The sequence below is a fragment of the Simochromis diagramma genome, unplaced genomic scaffold, assembly GCF_900408965.1.
Source record: "Simochromis diagramma unplaced genomic scaffold, fSimDia1.1 OVJJ01000661.1, whole genome shotgun sequence".
Lineage (NCBI taxonomy): Eukaryota > Metazoa > Chordata > Actinopteri > Cichliformes > Cichlidae > Simochromis > Simochromis diagramma.
In genome coordinates this window covers 65,703-91,986 of record NW_024387100.1, presented here as the reverse complement: position 1 = coordinate 91,986, position 26,284 = coordinate 65,703, and the positions used below count along the sequence as shown (strand labels likewise).

At 40.9% G+C, this 26,284-nt stretch overlaps 1 protein-coding gene and 3 long non-coding RNA genes across 4 annotated transcripts in view; 2 read left to right on the top strand and 2 right to left on the bottom strand.

The window, feature by feature from the left end:
• Nucleotides 1-578: 578 nt before the first annotated feature.
• On the bottom strand, nt 579-961 carry LOC120743034. The gene is made up of 2 exons (XR_005698029.1): nt 743-961; nt 579-634 (listed from the first exon to the last, which is right to left on the bottom strand). It is a non-coding gene; the product is annotated as an uncharacterized LOC120743034 (long non-coding RNA).
• Nucleotides 962-6,886: 5,925 nt separating this feature from the next.
• LOC120743033 (zinc finger protein 271-like) lies at nt 6,887-11,562 on the top strand. The gene is made up of 2 exons (XM_040046583.1): nt 6,887-7,401; nt 10,870-11,562. The coding sequence occupies exons 1-2, from the start codon at nt 7,207-7,209 to the stop codon at nt 11,545-11,547; spliced, it is 873 nt and encodes a 290-aa protein (XP_039902517.1). The 5' UTR covers nt 6,887-7,206; the 3' UTR covers nt 11,548-11,562.
• A 477-nt stretch (nt 11,563-12,039) lies between these two features.
• The window catches only part of LOC120743037, an 18,164-nt gene continuing 3,919 nt past the window's right edge, over nt 12,040-26,284 (bottom strand). The window contains exon 2 of the long non-coding RNA XR_005698032.1: nt 12,040-12,089. This is a non-coding gene — a long non-coding RNA (uncharacterized LOC120743037). The remainder of the gene's footprint in view (nt 12,090-26,284) is intronic.
• Nucleotides 18,684-19,209, top strand: LOC120743035. The gene is made up of 2 exons (XR_005698030.1): nt 18,684-18,713; nt 18,885-19,209. It is a non-coding gene; the product is annotated as an uncharacterized LOC120743035 (long non-coding RNA).

Sequence of the window (26,284 nt, the reverse complement as noted above, 5' to 3'; positions counted from 1 at the left end):
AACAATTATCTCATGTACTAACACATACTAAAAGTCCTTTATTGAAAAGCTAGTTTAACATGTTCAAATTATATGCACAGTCATCCAGGACATGGTGGTTTTGAGTGCTTAAAAAGGTTTTTCCTTCCCAAGTTTGACATGTGCAATAGTGCTGTTTACACATTGCCTTTTGTGAATCAGTTATCACTGTTTATGGATTGAGTTGAGTTGAGGGAATGTGTCACACATTCCCTCAACTTTTATCCACTAACACTGTGATTCTGGTTCCCACAAATCCTTTGATGCTCATTTGCCTTATTATCTCTCTGACCTCTTTTCTGGCCCCTCCAGAAATCTTTGCTCCATCAGTGGTCAATTTCCTTCTGCTTGTCTCTGCCCCAGACACATGAACCAGAGCCATTACTTAAACTGCACTTTTTCAGTCTGGCATTTGATCTAACCCACTAATCATTGTTTTTCTGATGTCTATGATACCTTGGGTATCTGTAAAGGTGCTTAAAGTTAAAATAAAAGTCAAAACATTGATATTACTGGATATTATTATTAGCGTCCACTCTCCAACAGTAACTGGATTTTTAAGGTAATCCCTGGCGAAATCGCAGTACGCATCCCAGCTGTTAAAAAACATAAAGGCCTGGAGGGGAAAAATGATGCAGAGGAAACATTCAATATTAATCATTAAATTGAATTCAATTTGCAAATGCAAATTTCTCTGTATCAGCCTGCTGGGTCTACTCCTCACCCTCCTCTGCAGTGATAAAACGATTATTTTGTAGTACAGAGTCTGAACAGTCTGATCAGGGACGTAACGCCACACCAGCTTGGTGACATCCTCCTGTCTGTATAGGATATGAAAAGTCCAGTCCAGCAGGTGGCGGTAATGCGCCTTAAAGCTTTAACCGCCAAAAAATCCAAAAGCTGAAGAAGAAGAAGCCGAGTTCCCGCTTTATGGCGTTTTTCTCTCAGTTTATTGTCAAGACTGATTTGAAGGTAAGCACCGAGCTAATATTAATCCGAGTTTAGTTAATCTTGAGTTTAGCTCCTGAATGAGTCTTTCTGTTGCTCTCCTCGGTGTCTCTTCTCAAGTTTTTGTGAACCAGTTGGGAAAAAAATCTGACTAAATTGACTCAAGCTGCTCTAAACTAATTCACAGAAAGATATCAGCAAAAGGTTGTGAAACAGAGAAGAAAATAATTTTATTAGACGAAAGCTTTTAAATGAGCTCATTGTAATCAGAGATTGTGTTATTTTATTAATCTGTTATTAAAGCGCTAATTAGCATCTCTGTGGCACCTGCACAGTTTATGAATGCAGCCTGCTAACCAAGCTAGCTAGCGCCACGTTCATCAATATAAGGTCACTTCCGGCTCCAAAAGACCCAACATGTTGGCGGTAAAAGTGCTATAATGAAATCCATTTAAAAGAAAGGTAAAAATAAATGTATTCCAGGCTAAAACACAGCTGCCTTTGTCTTATCAACGCAAAGTTGTGTCAGCCCACAGGGCATGTGATTGTAAAAACTGGCCTCACTCTGAGAGGCCTGTTGTTAGAATCATTTCAAAGATAATTTGATATATTCTGATCAGTATTCAGTAAATGAGTCCGATTAACTGTTAGCAAAATAATAATGATAGGCCAGAGATGCATATTAAAAACAAATACAGCCTCGAACCCTAAGAGGGAATCTGTGTTCTTATCACATTTAAATGTACTGCAGATTTTTTAAAGCTCCAAACAAAACTGAAATGGAGGAACAAAGATATATAGAATAAAATAATCTTTTATTGTCTTTGTACATATTCAACTAAATTGTAGGTGCTCCACACCAACTGTGCATGGAAAACAATATAAGACAGTAAGAATAAATAACATATAAAAGGAGTATATACAAAGAGGAGGAAGGCACACATTAGAGAACAGGTTGCAGAATGCTTGAAAGTAGTGCAGTGGACTTGATCCAAGTAGAGAATCAGTGTGACTGAGTGATGAGGGTTACTCAGATCATGGCTCAGATTTCTAAACCCACTCAGATGGGATAATCTTCCACGGCACACCTGATCATTTCTCACGGCACATGTATATATGCCGCGGCACAGTGGTTGGGAAACACTGTACTCGTTTATGCAGGTCCATCGATTGTTCTGTTTTCGTTCTTTGCCAGGGCCTTTTTTAAAGAGGAATTGCTCTCCTGGTACTGGTGTGCCATACTGCTGAATTTGGTATCAGTGCTCAAACATTTTGTGTATGTTTTAAACAAGTTGCTCAGCCAGGGAAGCTAAAATTTGTTGTTTGTGCTCTCAGATGAACATATGAGACACTTTGACTCTTCAGTGCAGTGTGGAGCTTAACAAAGTTCTGTTTTGTGTCCCAGCTGAGCAGCAGGAGGAGAAAAGTCTGACGGAGCAGCAGGGGAACATTTAAGCTACTTGGACTCAGCTCAGCCACTGCAGAGAAAACAATGAGTTCGACAAAGAAGGTGACAGATACTAGTGTTAAGAAATACTCCATTAACCCTTTAAGGCCTATTGGAGCAGGAATGCTCCGTTTTGCGTAACAATTTTAAAATCTCGGTAGAACCGCACTTAAACTAAAATTGCATAAAAAGCACTTGCAGCAAAAAAACATAACATACCAGAAACACGCTTTGCCGATCCGATCAGCTGTTCATAGCACTTCCTACGTTGGAATAGATGCCAGCGCGAACTATCACATGTCCGACTTTACCTGCCAAAACCTGCCTTCAGCGATACCTATACTGGTGTTTTTAAAAGTCATGTTTGACTTTATTCTTTTCTGTATTGTTTCTGGGATGCTTAGAACTCAAATTGCACTGTTGGCAATAGTTTATTTTGATGCACATGCTGTTTGTTTTGCAAATTTGCATTATAATATTTTTATTTTTGTTTTTCCTGCAGTATATAAAAATCTCAAAAATACTCAAAGCAAATTTCCTGTGGTTGGAAACAATGTGCAACTCTTTTGCATTTACAGTTTTGAGGGATAAACCTCTGAAATTTCTCTAACTAGAAATATGTGTAGAAACAGAACAAAAGAAACTATTTTCTTTTTGTTTTTTTGCACTTTATGTAGTTACTATGGACTCAGTGCATACATAATATTAAAATTTGGGATATAATGGTCATATTGATGTATAGCAACTTGAAATGCTCCCAAAAATGGCATTAAGGGCATGTAAAAATATAAAGATAAGCTCTGACAAACTTGGTTCTATGGTAGGTCTTAAAGGGTTAAAAGCTGAAGTACTGATATATATTTTATGCAAAACTAACTGAACCTTGTGCTATATTATTGCTATATATTGTCGCATGGAGTCACACAAACCACCTGCAGCTCAACACCTCAAAGACTAAGGAACTGGTTGTGGACTTCGGGAGGTCCAGAGAAGGTCCACTGCCGGTTCAGATAGAGGGGGAGGAGGTGGAGGTGGTCAACAAGTACCTCGGGCTGTGGGTGGACAATAAACTGGACTGGTCATGCAACACAGAGCACCTGTATAAAAAAGCCCAAAGCCGACTGTACTTCCTCAGGAGGCTGAGGTCTTTTAACATCTGCAGGAAGCTCCTGAGGATGTTTTACCAGTCAGTGGTTGCTGGAGTACTTTTCTATGCTGTGGTGTGCTGGGGGAGCAGCACAGCAAAGAAGGACTCATCCAGGCTGGAGAAACTGATCAGGAAGGCTAGCTCTGTGGTCGGCATGAAGCTGGACACTCTGGTGACAGTGGCAGAGAAAAGGACACTAAAAAAACTGCTGGACATTATGAACAATGCTGGGCATCCTCTGCACACGGCCATAAACAACCAGAAGAGTCTGTTGAGTGACAGGTTGCTTCTCCCCAAGACAAGAACTAACAGACTTAAAAACTCCTTTGTCCCACACGCCATCAGACTGTTTAACTCCTCTCTGGAGGGGAGAGGGAGGGGAGACAGGAGGACAAAGGAGGGGGGAACAACTAAGCTGTAGTGCCTCTTCACTTCACTGTGCAATACTTTTGTTAATAGTCAATGGTGCAATAGACCTCAATACTTGAAATGTGCAATTCACTTGTATTTTTATTTTTATTCCTATTTATTCTATTTATCCCCTTCGTATATTTTATTTATATTTGTCTCTGTATTTATATATGTGTGTGTGTATAATATTCTGTAACTTCTGTCGGTGCTGTGCTTTTGGAAACCGAATTTCCCAGAGGAACCCACGCGAGGGATTAATAAAGTTTTATCCTATCTTATCTTATTAATGTAATGTAATAATCATGTAATAATACAATGCCTACATTGTAGAGGGTGACTTTGCCTCTAAAGAGGAAAATGGGCAGGGAAGAGGTTAAAGTGGGATTCAGCAGGATTCAACCCTAAAATCAGCTGTAGTGGCTCAGTGTGGGGAAAAGAGTCACAGCTCACAATCATTTCTATTGAGAGCTCCAGTCGATGTTCTTAATGTACAGGCTGTGATCAGCTGACCTGCTGCTCTCTGTGGATGTACACAACTGAATTCAACCAGATGTCTGCAGATGTTTCATGAGTTGTCCTGGCTGATTTCCATCCTCTACACCAGGGGTGTCAAACTCAATTGCACAGGGAGCAAAACTCAAGACACACTTTAGGTTGTGGGCCAAACAAGATAAACATTTATTGAACACACTAAAACCATGTTTTTTAAACATAAATATGAATAAAAACAGACAAGAATATTATTCCAGAATAAATAAACTTAAAAAAATAATCAACTTTAACTTTAAATGTTTTGATCTTCATAAAAATATATCCTGTCAAAATTATGCAAGTTAGAAATATGAACATGCTGCAAAAAACCCCAGAAAAACTAAATGAAAACATACACAAGGTTGGAGCTGCATGTAGACGGAGCTGGGGCATTGCTGCAGGAATGGAACTAATAAACTGTGCAGGCCATTCAGTGTCGTACTTTGCCTTGAGTGTACCATTACACTGCAGCTCCATCTGAATCTGCACAGGTGCAGTTTCCACGTAAAGAAGAAGCTTGAAATTCTCTTTTTGTGCTTCACAGTCACCAAAGCGCCACGAACTCAGTGCGCTCAGTTTATCAGCAAAGTGCGCCGACTTGGTTCAACATTACTTGGCAACAGGGAAAGTGAGACAGGTTGCACTGGTGCATTTGTGACAGCTTCACTTGAAATTCCTTCACTGCATCATACATGTCATGTCCATGAACTGACAGATTTCCTTGCTGAGCTCAAAAACTCTATTGAGAATTTTTCCCCAACTCAGCCAACGGAACTCTGTATGATAAGGAATGTCGCCAAACTCTGAATCATAGAAGGATGAAATTGACGGTGATTTAAACCTTTAAACTCAGATAAAATTTACGGTTTGCGTTACGTGATCGTTACATGCTCCATTTATAGGACTTTACCACACAGCCTGGTGTATGATGCAGGATTGGATTTCATGTGTTACTGTTTAGGCTCAAATCAATTTGATCTTTGAAGCCCGCAGTGATGAAATAACTCCCCTCAAACGCCTTAAACCAAAAGTAACAAGCCTGTTTTGAAAATGTAAGGAGTAGAAAATACATATATATATATTTTTTTTTTAATGTAGCTGTGAATTCATCCAGATGTCAGCAGATGTTTCATGAGTTGTCCTGGCTGATTTCAATCCTCTACACTGACAGTACACTGTCTTTATATTAGACACTAAACTGTTGGTATGTGGGTGGAGCTCAGTGAATGAATGTCAGCATCATGAGCTTAAGTTTAAATTAATCTCTGCTACACTTGATGTAATCTAACTCTGCCATGAGCACCACAGTCACTGTGCACCAGTCACACACTGTTCTTTACTTAAATCCATCACATTACAGTAAACTTGCCTGCTTATCCTGCACTAACCTGCAGAGGATTTTACTACAGTCTTTAAATCACATTGTGAGACAAACTGCACACAAACAGTTTGTGTGTTTGCTGATGTTTGTTGGGCTGATAGAATCGCTGCATTCGAAATTACCTGCCACATAAAAAATATTACTCCATCTTCTGTATTGCTAACTAGATGTTGAAATACCGCGACCGCAACTTATCAGCACCTGCAGTCGTTCAGGTTCTGTGCCAAAAAACATAATCGCTGGCCCATTTTAACCCCTGATTATGGGACACAGTTTTGCCTCTTTAATCTCTTATGATTAGTACATGATCAGGATTGGATTTCATGTGTTACTGTTTAGGCTCAAATCAATTTGATCTTTGAAGCCCGCAGTGATGAAATAACTCCCCTCAAATGACTTAAACCAAAAGTAACAAGCCTGTTTTGAAAATGTAAGGAGTAGAAAATACAGATTTTTTTTTAATGTAGCGAGTAAAAGTAAAAAAAACGTCAGGTTACAGTCAGACTCTGACATCATCCTTCACTGAACCAAGCTAGTAACTGTTACATTTGATTTATTATTATCGAATAAATTAGACAATTATAGAAATATATAATAGGAAACAGCAACAGGAAATATAAAAAAGTACAGACCTGGTAAACATTTATTACTCTGAGTGTGTTAGCATTAATATTTGTGTACAAGCAGGAGGGATGGGCATGATTTTAGAGTGTTTGAACAATGATTAATTATCTTTAACACCAGGTTGGATGTAATGTGTTACTACTACCAGTAGGTGGGGATAAGAGACCTTTAAGGTGTTTGGTGCCACACTCCACCTTCAGGTTTAAAACTAGTGTTAATGGAGGGAGTTTGAAGCTTCAGTTTGTTTAATGACTGCATTTCACTCACTGCCTCTGTTTGTATCTCTGTCACTGCAGGACCAACGTGGACCGAGAAGTCAGCGCTCTCAGGAGGCCGACAAACCTCACAGAAGAAAGAGAGAGAAAAAATACACCTGTGACGAGTGTGGGAAGGATTTTACCTGGAAGTTTAAACTAAAACAACATCAGCTCATCCACACTGGAGAGAGACCGTTCAGCTGTGACTTGTGTGGAAAGTCGTTTTCCTGGAAGAAAGCCCTGAAAAGACACCAAGTCGTCCACAGTGGAGTTAAAGCTTACAGCTGTGATCAGTGTGGCAAAGCTTTTACTCACAGTAGCAGCTTACAGAGACATCTAGTTACCCACTCTGGAATTAAGGCATACAGCTGTGACATCTGTGGAAAAACCTTCAGCCAGCTATGGAGCCGAAATATACACCTACGCATTCACTCCGGAGAAGATGTGTACTGGTGTGATCAGTGTGGCAAATACTTTTACAACAGACGCACAGTTACAACGCCACATGTTTACCCACACTGAGGAGAGACCTTATCAATGTGACCTGTGTGAGAAGACTTTTAAAACTCCACAGTACCTGAGAGTACACCAACAGATCCACACCAGAAAGAGACTCTACAAGTGCAGTTACTGTGAGGTTTGTATTTTTATTTTATTCTTGTAAGTTCAGTCTGACTGTTTAGAGCAAGTCTGCTCATTAAATTGCGTTAGCATGTTAGCACTTCTACTGCACCCAGGACTCGCAAAATTTCAAAATCCCTGGTTTAATGGTTTAATGGATCGGATTACTTTTTTTTTTTTATTTCTCTCCGATATCCGATCCAGTAATTTACGTCAGTATCGGACCGATACCTAATATCGGATCGGTCCATCTCTAGTTCTAATTAAACAGAATTTTCTGTGAACTTGTTAGAACTGTGTAGAACATGAATTAATCTGTGTCAAATCCTGAATCTGAAATTTTCACTGAAGTCACGGATGAGAAAATGCCACTCGACGTTGAGGGCATAGCATCTCCTTCATCAGCTTTCTCTTCCTGTGCATTGCCCTCTATTTCACTGCTCTTTGTTTTTGTTGGGGTTTTATGATCCAGGTGTCTTGAACCTTTTCCAGAAAACATCCAGAAACGAATCGACGTGTCAGGGCAAAAAGATTCAACTGTTTCCCCATTAATGGAGAGTTGCATGCAGTCATTCAGTCTTTCAGGATGTAGAGAGGTACGATGTGTTGTCTTCACTCGGTTCAAGCAAGAAAATCCTCTCTCACAGATGGCTGTTGATGGACTAAGTGTCAGCATTAATTTCACCAGCAACAAGATATGAGAGAGGTGTTCTGGATTCTCAGAGAGGAGATCTCTGTACGAGCAATCTACTTTGCGACCCCAGCGTTCTGCAAGCCACATTTTTAGATCCATCCATTCTTGTGGAATTTTCCCTTTCTCTTCTGCATCTAGCAAACAGGCAAAATGTGTGACAAGATAATCCACCTCTTCATCCCCATAATTTGCTAGTTCTTCTCTGGGGTAGGGAAGAGTGGAAGGGTCAAAAACCTTGAAACAAGAGAGAGGCTTTTCATGGAGATTTTTAAATCTGTTGTCCATGTACTTGACTGTGTTGTCAATAATCTTCTGGATCTCTGCACCAAAAGTGTCTTTGTCTGTTCCCTCACCTCTTCTAGCAGGTCGCTTACTTTTTGCTAGCTGAGTTCCACAGTAGCAAATGCTACCATCCTGGTTTGCTGTGAACTTTGTGTCCAAGGTTTTCTGGTATTCTCCTGGTTTTGTTTTTAGGCTGAGTAAGCGTGATGTTGTGCTCTCAACTAACTGATTTGTTCGTGTGATGTTTAGGTTTTCATGCTGAAAATCAGTACAGCACTTGGATAAGATGGTACTGTAGTACAACATGAAATGCAGGAAGCGAACAAATTTCTCAGTCTTCATCTCCTGCACCACCCCCTTAGCCTTGGCTGCATCCTCGGCTTTGACATCACTTCCTTCTGCCATGTTCTCCATATGAACAACAGTGGGAGTGTAATTTTTTTCCACAGCCTTCAGGCATCTCAGCCGGCTTGGAACCCACTGTGTGCTCTTCAGGCCATTGAAATGTGGCAGCTTCTCATTTAGCAGTTCACTTATTTCTGTCAGCTCTCTTCGCTTCTTTGGGGAATAGTAGTATATCTTAAAGATGGTTTTCAGTGTATCTTCAAATTTCACCAGGTACTCACAGCCTTTCACGCTATCCAGCACGGCTAGCTCTAGTTTGTGTGCCACACAGTGGATTGTTATGATGTGGGGTATCCTCTGTTTCAGTCTCCCAGCTACTCCTGTTTTCTCACCCATCATCACTGCAGCACCATCAAAATTTGCACAAACTACTTTCTTTTTCCATGTGTCTTCTCTGATACCCGTGGTGTTCACTGCTTCATCAATAGCCTCTAAAATACCTGCAGCATTTGCACTCTTGACTGGCTGACATTTGATCATGTATGTGGATATGTCACCATTATCCCTCACATACCTGACGTGAACCAGCTCCTGTTCTATTATACCAGTGTCTGTACTGCCATCTGCAAGAATAGATAAGAACCTGCTTTCTTGAATTTCCTTTTCAATCTGGTCTCTTGAAGTTTGTGCTATTGCTCCAATAAACTCTCTGCAAGCATGGTCATTGAGTTAAGTGGAATCAAGATCTAGGCCATTTGCTTTCTGAAATTTGCAAAGACTGCTAAATTTTGCCAGTGGTAATTCACTCTTTGCCACATAGTACGCAGTTCTAAACAGCTTTTTCAGGACTTCTTGTTGTGCTTGGTTTATTTTTAGTATGGTTTTTGCAATTGGTGTTTGTTCTGGGACAGATGCTGCTGACTGAGCACCAATGCATTTCTTGTGATGCAGAGATTTCTCATGAGTTCTGATGGGGTCTTTCTGGTCCCAGTAACAAAGGCGCTTGTCGACTCAGAAATCGAGTGAAACTCACGACACACCCGGCAGAACATCATGTTATTTACCTTGTCATATTCCAGCCACAGAAATTCTTTTGTCCATGAAACCAAAAAACTGCGCTTTCTTTTTGCCTCGTAGTCTGATTTGTCGTAACTTTTCCGCTTTGTGGTAAGCCTTTCTTTGCCTGTCCCTTCTTCATCCTGACCTGTCTTTTTTGGCTCAGCAGAACTAAAATACCTGCGTAAATCCATCTGCTTTTACACATGCCAGCGATTTATTATTATTATTTTTAATTCTCTGCACAATTTAAGCTTGCCACGTTTGAAAAGTAAGCTAGTGAGTGATGTTGTGTCCTGTCTGACTATACCATATTGCACCACTAGAGGGTGGTGTCGTGAAATAAGAGGAAAGTGCAGTCGGGAAATTGTAGAGTTAGAATATAGTTAAGACGGCTAACTGATAACTCGGTGTCTCCCTATTACCTCTACGATCTAAAGTTATGTGCTGCATTCATTAAAGAGCACTGTTCTTTGATGAAGACTGGTTTATTACCTGTCGCTGCTATAAATGATAAGAGGATTGCAGAGGAATTGGTGCGCAATTAATCGTCACTCACCAATCAGTACTGCCACTCTCTATACACAGTGTGCGTGATCGCAAAGTGAAACTGAAGGTAAAAAACGAGCGCACATTCAAACGCGATTTCAATACGTCACATATTGACAGAGGCTCATCAATGCCAATGACATAATTAATCAGTTACATTTGCGAAAGAAAGCAAAGGCATTGACATATATTTTTACTTCCTATGATATCCCGACGGGCAGGGCTGAGATAGATTTTGGTAGCCCGACTGGAAATATCGCTAGCCCCGGGACGTCGGGCTAGCGATTTTGCGAGCCCTGGCACCGAAGAGTAGCTCTGAGCCATTATTCAGATTTTCATTTCATTTAAGTGTAAGTCAGATGTTACTGTAATATTAAATAAGTATTGCTGTAGTATTATGGTGGTAGTATTGTAGTTATTGTAGCCCAGTAAACTGAGTGTGTTAATTGAAACAGTAAAATGTAACTGGACGTCTGCAGAGATGCTCCTTATTTCAGGCGACTTTCAGGATAAAAGTGTTGAAGGACTGACTTACACTGTCTTTGTGTCTTTGTTTAGAAGCAGAGCGACACAGATGGATCCACTTCTCAACCCTGTCATCGCTGTGGTGGTGGGAAAGACTTTCGTTGTGACATCTGTGGAAAAACTTTCAGTCAGCAAGCCGGCCTAAAAATACATCAACGTAAACACACTGGAGACAAACTGAAATACTGCAAAGAATGTGGGAGAAGCTTCCCCACATCAGGTGACTTAAAACGACATGAACTCTTTCACAGTGGGGTCAAAAAGCACCTCTGTGATCAGTGTGGGTCATCCTTCACCACTGCAAGTCAGCTTAAAACACACAAACGAGTCCACACAGGAGAGAAACCATACAAGTGCAGACACTGTGACAAAGGCTTCTCACATTCAGGTAGTCGTAACAAGCATGAACGTACACACATGGAAGGAAACTACAGCTGTGAGCAGTGTGACAAGAGCTTCAGTAATCTCAGTTCATACTCTGCACACAAACGATCCCACGTTACTAATAAACTGTTTCACTGTTACCAATGTGCCAAAACATTCACTTCATTATCTGCTCTGTGCAAACATCAGCGCGATCACGCAGGGCTGAAATCGTTCCCATCACAGGACGACAGCGAATCTGAAGAGAGAGAAACATCCTCTGGTTTCAGAGTCCAACTTAAAACCCTGGAGATCAGGCTCCACAGAGTTCAGGTCGGCTCTCCTTAAAGTTCAAATGAGGCTATTAATCAAAATGTTCCTGTAGTTCAATTTTAATCATTATAAATTGTTCTTCTGTAGTGTTTGTGTTCAGTTTTTACCTTTTTTTTCAGTGGTTGGATTAAAAATCAGTTTCCTGTTCTCAAGTTTTTATTGAATGTATTTTATTAAATAAAGTTAAAAAAATGTTAAATAAAGAATTGTTTGAACGACAAAGATTTTGAGCCATGATGTCATTTCCTGTATTTCAGAGTAAAGACTGACGTGACAAATGGAAACATGTTTACAGTCATGGAATAAACACTGATGGGTCGTCTGTAGGAAGTACTATTGCTGACCTGACAGACTCGACCTTGTTTACAAAGAAAGAAAGGAACTGATGACATGTGTCAGCAGAGGCTTTCAGGGTTGTTTAGAGTAGAGCTGATAGTCTTAAAGAACACGGCGATTATGACAATTTAACACAATGATCTGAGAAAAATATCTGTTTCTCTCATTTTCACTGTATTCTGATCAAATTTCCAACATTCTTTTAACATTTCAAAAGAAACCTGGAATTTGTCTTTCTTCCACTTTCACTCTGCTCTCCTACACTGACGCCTGACTGCTCGGGTGGATTCATTTAACCAGGGCTGTGGAACACGTTTCGGGCGCCTTGTTTTTAATGGGTTCACAGTGTTCATGGTCTGAGTACAGGTTTCCTGGAACTGCAAAAGCAGCTCATCTGGGGTGGGCCTAATAAGTAATCTCAGGGTAAAGATTTTCTTCATAAAAGTGGAGGAGAAGAGAGCAGCGGCGGGGGTGGAGTGTGAACTTTAAACTCATGCACACGAGAAATGTCAATTACAACCATATGATAACACCAGGTCATGAGTGTGCTCCTGCTGATGTGTAGGGCCTTCAACGGACTGTAAACGGAAAAAGACTGAATACATTTAAAAACTCCTGAGCCAGCAGACCATCAGGGCAACAGACATGAATATTAAAATCACCAACTATTATAATCCGATCCTTTTTAGGCACAATTTCAGTCTTTAAATTACTGCACACACAACTGGTTGAGAGCGTCCCAGTTCAAATATACCACACGACAAAATGCTGGGTTAAAAATGACCTAATTTGTAACCAAACGCTGGGTCAAATATGGACCGAGCCAACGTTGGCTTTTTTCAATTTAACAGGGTTTGGTTACTGGTTTGACCCAGCACACTGGGTTATGATAACTGTCCAACAATTGTGTTAAATTGACCAAGCTGAGGTTACCAAAAATTGGGTCGAAACTCAAACCCATCACAAGGGTTATATTACAATTAACGTTTGGGTTAAAATGTCACAGCCAGGATCAGCAGGGCGCTGATCAGCTGTTTCTGCCTTTCTCTCTCTCTCTCATTCTTTTTCTCTCTGAGGCGGAACTCATTGCGGGCTCACGCCCTCAGCCACGCCCCTCGGAGGAAGAAACACCTGAGCCTCATTAGTGTGGCCAGCATTTAAGCCAGGGAGTGACTGCTGTTCTTTGCTGACTCGCATCCCTGGACTGTTTACCTGTATCCTGTGTGGTGAGTGTCAGAGAGAGAGAGCCTGACTGTGTGCGTGGATTGTTTGAAAGGAGCGAGTGCCTTTTCCCCTGGATTTCCCTGGAGCCCTGTCCCCCCACTTTTGTACATAGCACTATCTCTGCACCTTTTCTATATACACCCTGAGAACCATGTAAATAAATTCCTTGTGAGCTTCTAACTTCGGATTCCTGCGTGTTCAATTCAATTTTATTTATATAGCGCCAAATCACAACAAAAGTCGCCTCAAGGCGCTTCGTGTGAGTCCTCCACGTCAACCATAACATAAGATTTCTACTTATTATAAAAAACTAGATCCAAAGCAGATTGTTTAAAAAAATCTTTTTATTGTCATGTGATGCACAGAACATAGACACCAAAATTCATAAAAAATATATCAATGAAGGTAAAATGCAATTAACATAAAAGTATATACTTCATTATATTATATCCATTACTTCAAATCAGTCTTTGGTTACAGCACATGTACATGTTAACAAACATGAAGACATGCTATGTAAAGTCGGCTCTATTTTTAGAACAAATTACATGTAAAAACTTTTAACTTTCAAAAACTGATGAACTGGTGATTTTTCAGTGCTTAACATACATCAACACTTTGGAAATGTGGCAAGAGGGAATCTCCCTCTCAGATCATTTCATACACCTTTGTGAGCGACATTTTACGCTTCCATCAGAGCTAAACGAGTCCTCATTCATTTGATCATATTTGGTTCATGTCCTGGGATTCATGTGTGTTTCTGCTGATAGGTTTGTAGCTTGAACCTATTCGCTGGAACGTTGAAGACAATATCATTACACGGCAAGCAAGACACGAAGTAGGCAAAGTTCTTCATGTTTCTCGTGCACGGGAGAGAACCGGACAAACGCCGTTCCTTCGCTTGACCCCAGTTGCTCTCGTCCGTTCACCCGTAACACTGCTCTTTTATTGAGGTTACATGAATATGCATAGGTTCATGAACATATGACGTCTACATACACACAAAGAGTACCTTGCCTTTGTGTGTGTGTGTGTGTGTGTGTGTGTGTGTGTGTGTGTGTGTGTGTGTGTGAGAGGTCAAGATGTGACCCTGTGAAGACCCTCCCCAAAGCTGGTGCCAGGAGTCCAGCGGGTCCATCTGAACAAAAGGCTCTTATACTTAAAGAGATATATACGTGTGTTTGCTATGCCATATATCAGCAAGAGAAGATACGACCTCTCCTAGGAGGTGTGTGATCTATGCCAGAACACTCTGTAGAGGAGTGAACGCACTCCCCTCTTCATGCTACACAGAGTTGTTACAGACCTCCTAGGATGAGACATTCTTTCAATCTACAAATGATTATATACTTCTAAGCATATATGAGTAAATATTTCTAAGCATAAATGACAATCAACAATACAAAACCTAACATCTGCCATGAGTGACTTCAAAATTCAACATCCTTTAATTGTCCTAGATAATCTGACTGATGTTAAATCCTCCCAATTCTTTTGATCTTTGGCTGAAGGAAGGACAATACTCGGTGTATAAATGCTCCATCAACAATCATTTTATTCCATACAATTCAACACTTTATGAGCATAAACCATCCGGAGGGGAGATGAGCGCCGGAGGGTGTCCGCCTGATCTTGACGTGTCTGAGCGTTCCTCACATTCTTATAGCTTCAGCCCCCCTCCACCTAGTCATACAACCTAAACATCCACATTCTTTCTCTCTCTCAGTGAGCCTAAGTTATGACCTTGGCTTCCTGTGCAGTATGTTCTGTTCTTTTCTAATCAGACAAATAAGGTGATGACTCTCTGCACACAGCATTTCTTATACCTCAGCAGTATAATGCATCATAAAATAATATCATTCATTAACAATAAATCAGCAGTCTAATGTAATACAAATCAGTTTAATAAATCTAATAGTTATCACCTCTTCTAAGTCAGGAGAATAATGCAAACTAAAACTACATAATAATTTCACAATCTTTAATAACAATATTAGCCCTCAACAGGCAGGAAACCATAGATGGGAAAGGAGACAGAGTGAGAGCAGCAGAGGAGAAAGAAGATGGGGAAAGAGGAGCAGCAGTGGGAGCAGGCCCAACAGGAAAAACATGGGTGGAGGCAGCAGCAGCAAGCAGAACATGTACAGGAGTCAGAGTGAGAGCAGCAGCAGCAGCAGAAACAGTAAAAAAGCTGGAAAACACAAAGGTGGAGGCAGGAGCAGCAGGAAGAGAAGCAAACATAGTAGCAAGAGAAGAAGCAGAGGAGGAAGTACATGGGGAAGCAGGGGGAGGAGCAGCAGTAAAAACAGGGATGGAGGCTCCAGGAGGAGCAGTAACAGTAAAGGTTAGAAGAGTTAAAACAAACCATCATCCCTGAAGACAAACTTCCTTCACACTTTTAAATGATTTTTTCCCCAAACAGCATTTAAATTCTACTTAAAACAAAATATAAAAAATGTTCTGCCCTGTTTTTTCTGAATAAAGTCTTCAGCTTCAAACCTGCTCTGTGTCTGTCTCTGTTACACCGAACATCTGCAGATTAGACTTGATTTACTGATGTCAGTCCCACATCGAGATATTTATTGAGGTACTTACCGTCATTCTGTTTATAATCCAACAGTGCACAGTTGAATGAAAATACATTTCCAGGCAGGTATGTTGAAGTCCATTTTTTTCACATGGAATAAATAGCCATATAAATATATATATAAGAGCGCATCACAGAGACTTTATTATTCCCAGAGGAAAAATTAGTTGTCATAGCAGCAAATACAGAACAATCATCAAGCACACACCAATTAGTGAAACTACAGGAATGTCTTAAAGACATAAAGACCTGATGACCTCTAATTTTGTAAAATTCAGATAAAACAGGTTATTTTACTCGGCCCTGAAAATCTTAGAAATATGGTCTCTAACCAGATTCTTACTCTGGATGGCATTACCTTGGCCTCCAGTAACGCTGTGAGGAACCTTGGAGTTTCCAAGGTTTCTCACTTTCCAACTTTCCACATGTAGAAAGTTAGTTTTGAATTGGTGAAACGAACATTTTATTTACAGTTTCTCATACACAAGGCAGATAATATTCTTCATGTACATTATATTTTTTACAAATACTGGAAGTACAATAAACCGAAACAAAACAAATTTTCATGAATTCATCTCTTAATGTTTTATACAAAACCTCTCTCTGATTTCCCAGTATGTATTTTGGATCGACTAAAACGTATTTACAATAGCCAGAGTCGACTGAATTCAAATAGTTCTTAAATCCAACGGTTAAAAATAAATGTCTGAAAATTCAGCCCATTCCTTTTATTTACTGGAAGAGATCAAATCTGAGACTCTGTTGTGTTGAGCTACACGAAGACAAGTAGATTCAAACTTAATACAAAAAAAACATTACAATATTTGTAATTAAAGGATCGTTAGCTGTTGGCAAGCCTCTCTACTTGCTCCTTCAAAACTTGTGTTGTGAAAACCAAAGTTTTTGTTGTTCAACAGGGTTGAATTCATAATTGCCGTTGCCTGGTGGCATCAACCAGCCAAACAACTGGGATGAGGTGGGAAAGATCCATTGAGGTCCAGCCGCAAAACTGCCCACAGCCTGATAATTTGCACCACTTCTGATTAAATTGATCTCCAGGTGCTGGGTGTACTGCTGCTTGAGTGGGGGCTCTCCCTCTCCCTGAAACTGAATCACAGACAGCACAGTCAGTAAAAGTACAATACAAAGTTCTTGTTTCAAATTATACTCAATACATTTCAAATGAAATTAATGAATGATTACCCAGATGTCTGAAAAGTTTAATAATTGTCAGGGTCCTGGGTCTCCTGACCCAGCATGTTTAGTTCTTTGTGATTTTTGTATTATTGTACTTGTGTGAGTTATTCTATGGTTTCTAGTTTCGATCCCTTGCCCATGTTTCTCTGTGTCCCCTCTGTTCTGTGTAAGTCTGTGTCTGCATGTTTGAGTTTCCCTCTGTGTCTTTCGGTTCTTAGAGTCCTCTGCCTTATTGTTTATGTCTCTGTGTTTCTTAGTTGCTGTCTCCACCATGTCAAGTTTGCGTCTCTGTGTGATACTTCCTGTTTTACTTTGATGGTCCGTGTCTTATGTGAATGTGTCCTGCTTTGCTTGTCTCGTCAGTCCTGATTTCTCCCAGCTGTGCCCTCCTTCTGTGTCTCATTCCCCTCGTTACTTCCCAGTGTATTTAAACCCTGTGTTTCTCTGAGTCAGTGTTGTGTTGTCCCTCATGCTGTGTAGAGCGCCCTGTGTCTCAATGTGAGTTTAGTTTGCTTTTGTATGACTTTCTCCTGCCAGCAAATAAAGCTGAGTTCTTTGTGTTTAAACCTTGTGCCTGAGTGCCTGCATTTTGGGTCCAACTCCTGTCTGCCGCACAGCGATTCATGACAATAATAGGAGATACTTACATGAAATGAGACACCCTGATTGAGATGCTGAGGATGTGACCTCCTCCTAAACTTTCTCCTTCTGTTTTGAAACCAAGTTTTTACCCAAAAAAGAAAGAAAATAGAAAACATCTAATCAGTACAATGGAGACAAGATTGAACACGAATTCAATTTCTTATGTTTTAGTAAGCTGAAAAACACTCACCTGTTTGTAGGTCAGTCCTGTCATCTCTTCCAACTATTTAATCTCTCTTGGCTAATGGTAATGTTTTTAAAAACTGAAAAAAACTGGGCCCCCTTTCCCTGGCGGGTTGCAGAGTATGGGGGTGCCTACTGGGGTCAGCGGGGGAGCTGACCTCAGGGAGGGGTCACTTGCCCCTCCCTTCCTTCCCTCCCCATCTCCAGCTGCCTCCCTCTTCCCACTCCACCACAATCACCCACACATGCAGGGCTTTGGGGTAAAGGTGTGTCACCAGGGTGCAGGGGAAAAGTTTTTTTGAGTCTAACAGAGCTAAAGTTCTGTTAGCAGAACTTGTCCTGGATGTAGTGTGTATTTCATCATCATACTTGTGTCCTTTTGTGCGATTAAAAATAAAAGTAATATTATACCTTGACTATAAATCATTGCAACAAGAAAAACTGATTGTAGCACAGTTTGGTTGAAGACAAATGCATTTTTTTTAAATAATCACCCTGCGTCAAAACAACAAGCATTCAGTACAGTGACATATTACACAGTAAATTACAGATTCCCAATGTGTGCCTTTTCTTGTTTTGTATATATTTCTCCAGTTTGGTGTTTATGCCTGCTGTCTACTATTAATAGTACTTGGAGGACTTGGAGCGAGCTCACCCATGATTTTGTTTTACATGTACAATCTCAATAAAGACACCAAAGACAGGGAGGTGTCCTTTCCAGCTAAACAATAATGAAGGTCACTGTTTGAATCAGTCATATTTCTTTCAATACAGTGATGTGCTGACAGATCCAGGATCAGTCCAAATCATCAAGCAGTTTGATCCACCTATGGACTGAAGTGCATTTGTGAAAATGTTGAACTGTTCCATTATTAGTGTCTAACATTATGTGTATGACAGCCATGTAATGTCCATGTGTGCATGCTGAAAGAGACTGTGCTGGTCTGACTCCCCTCCTCCTTTCAGGGTGGAGCCTGCTGAGTCCAGTGGTTGAGACCAGGTCTGAGGAAGTGTAGTGTGTTTTTAATGTGATTCATGAAAACAAAGCAGCACACATTCAACCATCTTCAAACTGTCACATCACTCATTCACATCTCTGATGTCAGGAGGCATCAAAGTGTCAATCAGTGAACAGATGATGGATCAATAACTGCAGCTGGATTGTGTTTGTTCTCTCCACCAGATTCCTGTCAACCCACAATTGACACAAACACAGTACACAGAAACCTCAAACTGTCTGACAACAACAGGAAGGTGACATGTGTGATGGAGGTTCAGTCGTATCCTGATCACCCAGACAGATTTGATGTTCATCAGCTGCTGTGTAGAGATGATCTGACTGATCGCGGTTACTGGGAGGTGGAGTGGAAAGGAGAGGTTTGGATGACAGTGAGTTACAGAAGAATAGAAGGAAAGGAGTCAGCAATGACTGTTTGTTTGGAGAGAATGATCATTCCTGGAGGTTGTACTGCACTAATGATGGTCCTATTTATGTTTGTCACGATACCAAATTCGTATCCACCACCACCTCCTCCTCCTCCGTCTCTAACAGAGTAGCAGTGTACGTGGACTTTCCTGCTGGCACTCTGTCCTTCTACAAGAGTCTCCTCTGACACTCTGATCCATCTCCACACCTTCAACACCACATTCACTGAACCTCTTTATCCTGGATTAAAAGTCTTTATGGGTGCCTCAGTGTGTCGCATGTGCTGAGTTGAGTGTAAAGAGTGTCCTCTGTTAGAGAAACACTGACTGTTGAACAGATAGTTCAGTCTGTACATGTCTGTCTCTTTCACTCAGAAACATGTTTTCAGATTCATGGATTCAGTTGATGTTTTAAACTGTTCTAAATGATTTCTTGTAAATTTCTTCCTCTTCAGTCATTTAAAGATGGAAGATACTATTATTCCAGGATCCATATGTTTTTTTTCTGCCTTGGTTTTTGGTTAGTTGTGTTTTTCTGAAGCTCAGTTCACAACCAGCTCCTCTGCATTTTCATCAAGCCTGAGCTCATTAAATGAATCCAAATGTTTGATTTCTCTTTCTTAATGGGGTTTTTCCAAAGTCTCCACATGCTCTTACTGTTTCACTCATTGTTGGAAGCTCATAATTTGAAAATTTTTTGTAGAAGCTGAAAATATTGGCTCAATAATTTTAAATGCAGTTATAACCAGAATATCATTGTTTTGAGGGATCATAATGCATATGGCTTATCTAATAAACAGCAAAGGCTTCAATCCTGATTTGAAAGTAGTCTTGTGTTTTTCCAATGTTGAACAAGAACATGGTGCAGGATGTTGGTACCAGCTTGGTTATCAAACACATGAAATATGTAAATATGTGTGTATCGCACTGCATATGTTGTGTATCACTTTAGTTTGTATGAAATATGAAAACTATCACAAAGTGTCCTGGTGAAATATCTGCTGAAATTTGAGGATGGATATTTTTTTTTTTAGAAGCTGTTTCATTCATATGATTTAAAAAGTGCTGCATCAAAAACAGAGAAAGTGAAGACAGATGTGTTTGTGTTCTCAAAGGAAAATCACAGCAAAAAGCCTTGTGATGGAATTAGGCATTTTCTTTTTCTGAAGCCGTCTAGTGGTTGTTTTGTGTATATTATTATTCCAGATCTAGCCAGGGGCCGTTTCACCTGTGTTAATCTGTTGCCATCACAAGTTGTAAGTAATATTGTTTGTTATCATTGAAACAGGTTCGAATCAAATTTGAATGGGTATATAACCTAAGCTAATTAAAGTTGATTTATGCAGGAAATATGGCTGAATATGAAACTTGATCCTGTTATTCATGGGTACGCGTCACCTGTGACATGATAGGCTTCATGCTTCTGCTGGTGGCTGTGCAGCACTCATTTAACAAAGTAGAACACACAAAGAATTAACTAAAGATGCTGAGCTGGAATATGTGGCTGTAGAAATACAGATCACTGAGGAAGTTTGCACCAGAATAAACTAATATAGTTCTGTGTAAAAGGTCCCAACTTCAATCTTTGGAAAATCTGGAAGATAAAGGAAATGAGAAAACAAGAAGATGTGGAGACTTTATTGCTCACAGCTCACTCCGGGGAGGAAAAAAAAATGTGTTTCAGAAAATACTATTTCTACCTTATGATTACAGACATGAAACTGTTTTCAGCTTCTCAAAAATTCATTTTGGCATTAGTTTTCTTCCAGCCTTGGAAAAAAAACCCTCAGAGATTGGATTGTGTTGGTTGACTTGAAGCTTTCTGTGAGTTGGTGTCATCAGGTTTTGTTCGACACACTGTTCAAACAAAACTGGAAGCTTCTGTGACTTTGTCTTTACCAGTGATGGAATAACGGCGTTACAAGTAACAGCGTTACTAACACTTTTTCAGTAACAACCTAATCTAACTAATTACTATTTCTATCGTTACAACAGCGTTACTGTTACTAACAAGAAAATGCGGTCCCAGATAGCAGGTATGGCCCAGATCTGGCCCCACACAATGTGCTTACACATGGCCAACATACCGCAGAGAATGATGGTCCTCTGGTGGCCCAGACCTGGTTTGCCAGAGGTGGCCCACACATGGGCCAGCACAAGGCCAGTTGCAGACACACTGGTGGTCCTGTGCTGGCCTATGTGTGGATTTACCTCTGGCAAAACCTGATCTGGGCCAGCAAAGGGCCGTCATTCTTTGTGGTATGTGTAAGTGGTGTGTAGCCACGGGCCAGTTGCAAGACACACTGCTGCCCTGTGCTGACCCAGAACAGTTGTCAGCTCTGGCCCCAGATGTCAGTCTAATATGTACCTTAATCAAGCCCATGTATAACAGCATGTGCCGGAACATAATATTGCAAAAAGTAAGATGACAAAACTCTGTGAGACAGTGAATGAGTGATTGTTGTGTAGCACTTTCTACTCTCCCAGATTACCTCAAAGTGCTCGGTACAACATGTCCAGTGTTGGGGAGTAACGGAATACATGTACCGCCGTTAACGTATTTAAAATACAAAATATGAGTAACTGTATTCCGTTACAGTTACAGTTTAAAAAGGTGGGTAATTAGAATAAAGTTTCTTTGTTGAAATAAATGGGTTATACTGCAGTAATTTTCCTGTTTCATATTGTCACAGGTCAGGACTGTTGGGTTTGTTTGTCCTGTTGTTCCAGGCGGCAGCGTTACGGTTGCCATGGTTACAGGTGACGCGCTCTCTCTGCGACTGTGTGTTTCCTGCATGAGAGAGCGCCTTTTTGTTGTTGCTGTTGTGCTAAGCTAATAGGCAGAATGCTACAGGCATAGCCCCAAAGAATGTAAGCCTCATGGGCAGTGTAGTCCGTGCTGCAGGGGAGAATGGACTGCCATAACCAGTTATGTTTCTGTGAGCGAGGGAGGGAGAAAAAGGAGAGTGGAAAGTACGAGTTGTCACCGAGCAGAAACGGGAGCTGGAAGCATGTAAATATAATAATAACGACTGCAGCCAAGAAGAGTGCCTGACGAGCCCAGTTGTAGGTAAGCTATTAAGACTCGACTGTACACCATGTTCAGCCACACACCCATAATTTGCTCCATTGCGGTTAATTTACACACCTCAAACATTTAGTAAACAACTCTTTTACGCTACGTCCACACCTGCACTGTCATGAAGTGGCCCTGGACATTCTTCAAGGAGAAGACAACACTTTTTATGGGATACTCCTACCCACACTGGAGACATTGATATTTAAGTCCCTGGAGTTGAGCAGTGGCCTGCAAATTCTTGAAAATCTTCCAGAGGCAGTTGTCACAGTAAGAACTTGTGTTTTTAACCAATTACCCAACAATTGCATTTTATACCTATGGGTGGACACAGGAAAGGAAGGACAAGGCCAAGGCAAGTCTGCTGGGAGAGTGCCAGAAAATTGTCCTTAACAAAGACCAGCGAGCAGGTACCAGGACGCCAACATGCCAACTTAGCACGGACTAGGCCACAGAGGATGACTTTTTTTCCTTTGAAGATTAATTCAAGTCATAGATTATTTCAAATCAAGATCACATGGAATGGACTCTCTGAATAGATTCAACACTGATAAAGAATATTTCACTCAGATACAATGCAGCTACTCCATCCAGTGCCCCAGTAGAAAGACTGTTTAGCCTTGGAAAGCTCATCTTTTCTCCAAAGAGGAACAGACTCTGATGAGAAATTTGAGAAGCTCCTTGTTTTGAGATACAACCACTGGTTTAAATGGCTAGGTTGAATGGATGTGAGAGGTTTGTGGATGTTGCCGAATAAGAATTCTTCATGTGTTTAAAAAAAAGCTGAAAATGGTTTTATTTGTGTACGTTTAATGTGTTAGACTTGTACACATTTAAACATATATGGGATCAAATAATGTTGAATTCTGGATATGGATTGGTAAGCAATAAATATTTGAAATAAGGGGGTAGTGAACAGGAAAAGTATAAACGTCATCCTGCTCCTTTTCGAGCACACACATTCTGGAGAAATAGGTAGATACATGAAACTTGATGATTTTAAGTATTGTGTTTTATTCCTCAGAGTTCAATTATAGTAGCAGGTTCGGAAAAAAAAAAATTCTATCTACCTACTAGGGTGGCAACAATACTCGTATCGGTATTGAACCGTTGGTGTGTGGTTTGAATTGACAAAGTGCCTTTTTTGGTTTGTTGTGGTTGTTTTGGTTTTTTTTGTGGTTTGTTCCCACCGGGGTGGTTTGTTCGGTTACGCACATGTGTCGAACAATACAAAATTTATAATTTATTTTAAATCAACTTTTCTGTTGACGATGCTGTCTGTGGTGAGAAGCTCAGTGATCGGCGTTCGACTAACTTCCGCTGGCCGCACTGTGAGCGGCAGATCCACGGAAGCGGCAACAGAGCAAGCTAGTCACAGAAGTTAAGCTCGTTGCAAGCATGGCAGCTGCCTCAACGAGCTAGCCGAAATTGAACCTCCCCCACCCTCATTAGAATCTGGCTTTGGTAACTATTTGGTTTCATGTGAAGCATGACCCTGATGGTAAGCCGCGCCATGGACAAAAAGTAATAAACAGTATGTCGATGTGCAATCGGCAATGCGCAATTAACATGGGGGGAACTAGTGCGTTTAGTGCAGTTAAGCTCATTAACGTGTTGGACGCCCCCAAGCCTTCCGAACTAGCGAACACACGGAAAAAAAGAAGAAATATGAAAACTGTTTCTGCTAGAAGGGGACGGGATGAGCACCCTTGGCCTCATAATACAAGATGTTTCACGTAAAAGCAACGCGATATAAGAAAGATATATATAAATCTTATAAAGTGTGTTATCTGTCTGTGTGAAAAAAGACTAGAAACAATTAAGAAATCTCTAGAAGTATATAAATGAAACTTTAAATGTTTGGATCTTACTAAAACAATATAGGAAAGTGGCCCACTTTCAATGAGTAAATCATATAAGCCTTATTGATTCACTAGAGGAAGCAGGCCACATCTGATGCAAGTCTTTTATAAGTTTTTTTTTTTCTATTTCTGTTCCATATGGGAAGTGAACAAAAGAACTAAATAACGCAGTGTCTTCAGTGGAGCCAAAACAAACCGAACAGTTTCATCAAGCGGGAAGAAAACGCAACGCATCTACCGGAGGAAAACACGTTGCTTAAGTTTACTATCATTCCTTTTTTAAGGCTGTGTTTGGTCGATGTCAGACTTATGTTACGGCGGCTGGGTTGAGCGCGATTCCGTCGAGGGTCCACTTTTTGATTCACCTAGTCCAAACACACGTAATTAAATGGCTGAATTGCTAAATCAGCATGCCGTCAAGTACTGTAGGTATTGCTAATGACATAAGAATTTTTTCGGGAGTGTTGGGGTGAGGACATGTCGTGGGCATTGTCCACCTCTCCATGTCCGTACACATGACTGCAGGGATATGAAAGGCGGGTTCCTCATGCCCTGAGTTGGAATAGAACGAGAATCACAACATCATATTTTGGTCAAGTGGCCGCCAAAGCACTGAAGAGAAGGGAATGGTGAATAATCCAAAAAAAAAAAATTGAAAATAGTAAGATAAACATTATAGAAAACATTGTGACGCATCAATATAGGTTTATAAAAAGATATGGGGTAGATGCAAAGATATGCACATACATATACAAAAGTGTACACAATCACACAAACTAGCACAAATTATGTGACTATAAAATAAGTTATACAGGTAGCATCATCCCAATGAGACAAAACAAACTAGATAGACGTAAAACAGAATAAAAGTGGTGTCAGAGAGATCCTAAAGCCTTGGAAAATAGGTGAGGGAATCAGATTTGATTTTTAAGATTTCCAAGGAGGAAGAGGATGTTATAAAAGATGAAGAGCATTTCCAGAGTCTCATGGCAGCAATGGAGAAAGCCCTGTCACCTCGAGATTTGCACAATGGAGGCATATGGTAGGCAGATGCGGGAAAAGGGGATCAACAGTTCGTCATTTATTCACACACAGGTTTAAACATGTGAGCAAGCATGCCACAGGGCAACAAATTACAGCCCAGTGCCAGAAAAGTACGGTGATTAACTGCATGGCACTGTGCGCAGCCGTTGGCATCTTGAGAAGGCAGATACTTGAATGCAGTGCGCAGCCAACATAGTACAGGCAAGAGGGCAGGCAAAGGCCTCGCGGTAGGCTGGTGAGTCAGGCGTGGAGTGGAATCTAGTTTTTAAGGACTATAATGACACTCCCTGGAACATCAGCAGCCTGTCTCTGGGAAGGCAGGGAAAGCTGTGATGAGAGGTCAAAGTAATTTCTTTCTAATCACAGAAAAAGAAAGAGGAAAACAAATTCAGGAACTAGGTAAAAACCCCCACATCAAATCCTTAGAAGAAAGCCTACGCAAAAAAAACAAGGAATTAATGAAAGTTAGTGATAAACCTCTGATGGAGAGGAGACGAACCACAGGTGGAAGACACCTCTGGGCGGGGACGAGACAGAACACGTCAGCACGGAGACTGCAGGCTCGCTAAGGGCTGCTGAGCAGGGGCCGAGCTGGAGGGCTGCTGAGCAGGGGGGGGCCGAGCTGAGGGCTGCTGAGCAGGGGGGCCGAGGCTGAGGCAGGGGGCAGGGCTGAGCAGGGGGCCGAGCTGATAGACTGGGCAGCTTGACTGAGTTATAATATGAGTGAGGCAGTCTCAGGAAAAGCAATCTTATGCCGCCGACTTGCCTCACTTTGCTGGCGCAAAAAAAATAGGCCCAGAATAAAAATAGTCCATAAGTCCTGAAGAACAGAAAAAGTATACTTTTCACTCACGAACAGCTGGCTGTTTTAACACTCCAAAGTGATGCTGGGCAATGCATCCTTGGCCGAGCTGGATAGGTAAGCGGTAGCAGCGGGGGTGAAGATGAAGCTCAGTTAGAAAGAAAGAGCTGTGGTGAGTGGGTAAAGCGAGTCCAGTCTACCGCTAGTGATGGACCCTCTGAAGCTTGAAGCTCCTGTGTGTGTGTCAAAAAAAATCAACACACTGCTTCAGAAGCACGGTGTCGAAGCTTGAGTCATTTGGCGCAGAGTCACGTGATCAGGGACGTCGCGGAAGCTTCATTTGAGAGACTAACTGCGTTCGGTATCTGATTCAA